The 983-nt window shown below is 38.5% G+C and overlaps 1 protein-coding gene across 1 annotated transcript; it reads right to left on the bottom strand.

Moving 5' to 3' along the window:
* Nucleotides 1-304: 304 nt before the first annotated feature.
* LOTGIDRAFT_139040 (hypothetical protein) lies at nt 305-484 on the bottom strand (the record flags this gene model as incomplete). The annotated part of the gene is made up of 1 exon (XM_009049262.1): nt 305-484. A coding segment is annotated over one exon (180 nt), but the record flags the coding sequence as incomplete, so codon positions are not given.
* Between the last annotated feature and the right edge of the window lie 499 nt (nt 485-983).

Below are 983 nucleotides of genomic sequence, written 5' to 3'. Positions count from 1 at the left end.
ACAAAAATTACATGTACCAAGGTAGTCCCAACTAATCCTTCGAGAACACTATATGCCAGCTTTAAAACGAGTTTTTGAAAATCGACATACTTTTGTGCATAAAATATGGTCGTTGGTTCTAATCTCGGTCGACGAGTGAAAGTCTGGTGAACATCAGCGACTGTTTGTAGATTTTGTAATTTTAAGAGACTTTTTCTCACGTTTTGGTCACGTTGCCGGCGACCATTTCTAGTAGTCGTTAGATCGTAAATGGTCGCAGTCCGGTGTGACGGGGCTACCAGTTTCCTTGTTTTATAAAAACATGTCAGCACCCACCTGTGTGAATTCTCGTGTGTCGTTTCAAATCAAAGGTATCATTAAAACCCTTGCCACAGAAGGTGCATAGATATCGTTTGATGTCGCTGTGGTTCTTCACGTGACGGTTTAGTAGTCGCAACAGAGCAAACTCTTTCAAACAAATGGGACATTTAAACTTGGTGTTTTCTTTCCCATTATCTATTCAGAAAGAAAAGAAGACACATAAACAATTGAATAGATTAACAAAATATTACGTACAAGAGTTCTGTAGTGGCCAAATGAATTTACGTTGTACATCTAATAGATCACAGTACCCTACCGAGCTCAGTATCTGGTGGGTTATTTGTACTCGACAAAGGTACCCCAGCAATACCGTACTCATATGGTTGAAAGAGGTGGAGTTCTAAATCCAACGGGTAATGATGAACTTTTTGACATTCTACAGCACAGACAGATTTGGGTCGCATACGAACAAGACTATTTTGAATTTTAAAAATATCAAATACTTACTTGCAGCAATATTTTCCAGCTCTTTCAGATGAAGTTCACTGAAGGAAGGATTTTTGATTCCATAACCACCGTTAATCAACTCAATATCCAGTTTCCCTGCTGCCTGAAATCACAAACAATCAACCTTTAAAATATTACTCTTACATTGGCAAGTTATTGAGCGTCTACTGCTTCTA

This window comes from Lottia gigantea (genome assembly GCF_000327385.1).
Source record: "Lottia gigantea unplaced genomic scaffold LOTGIsca_132, whole genome shotgun sequence".
Taxonomy (NCBI): Eukaryota; Metazoa; Mollusca; class Gastropoda; family Lottiidae; genus Lottia; species Lottia gigantea.
Note: the sequence above shows the minus strand (reverse complement) of the source record. Positions and strands in the feature narration are given on the sequence as shown.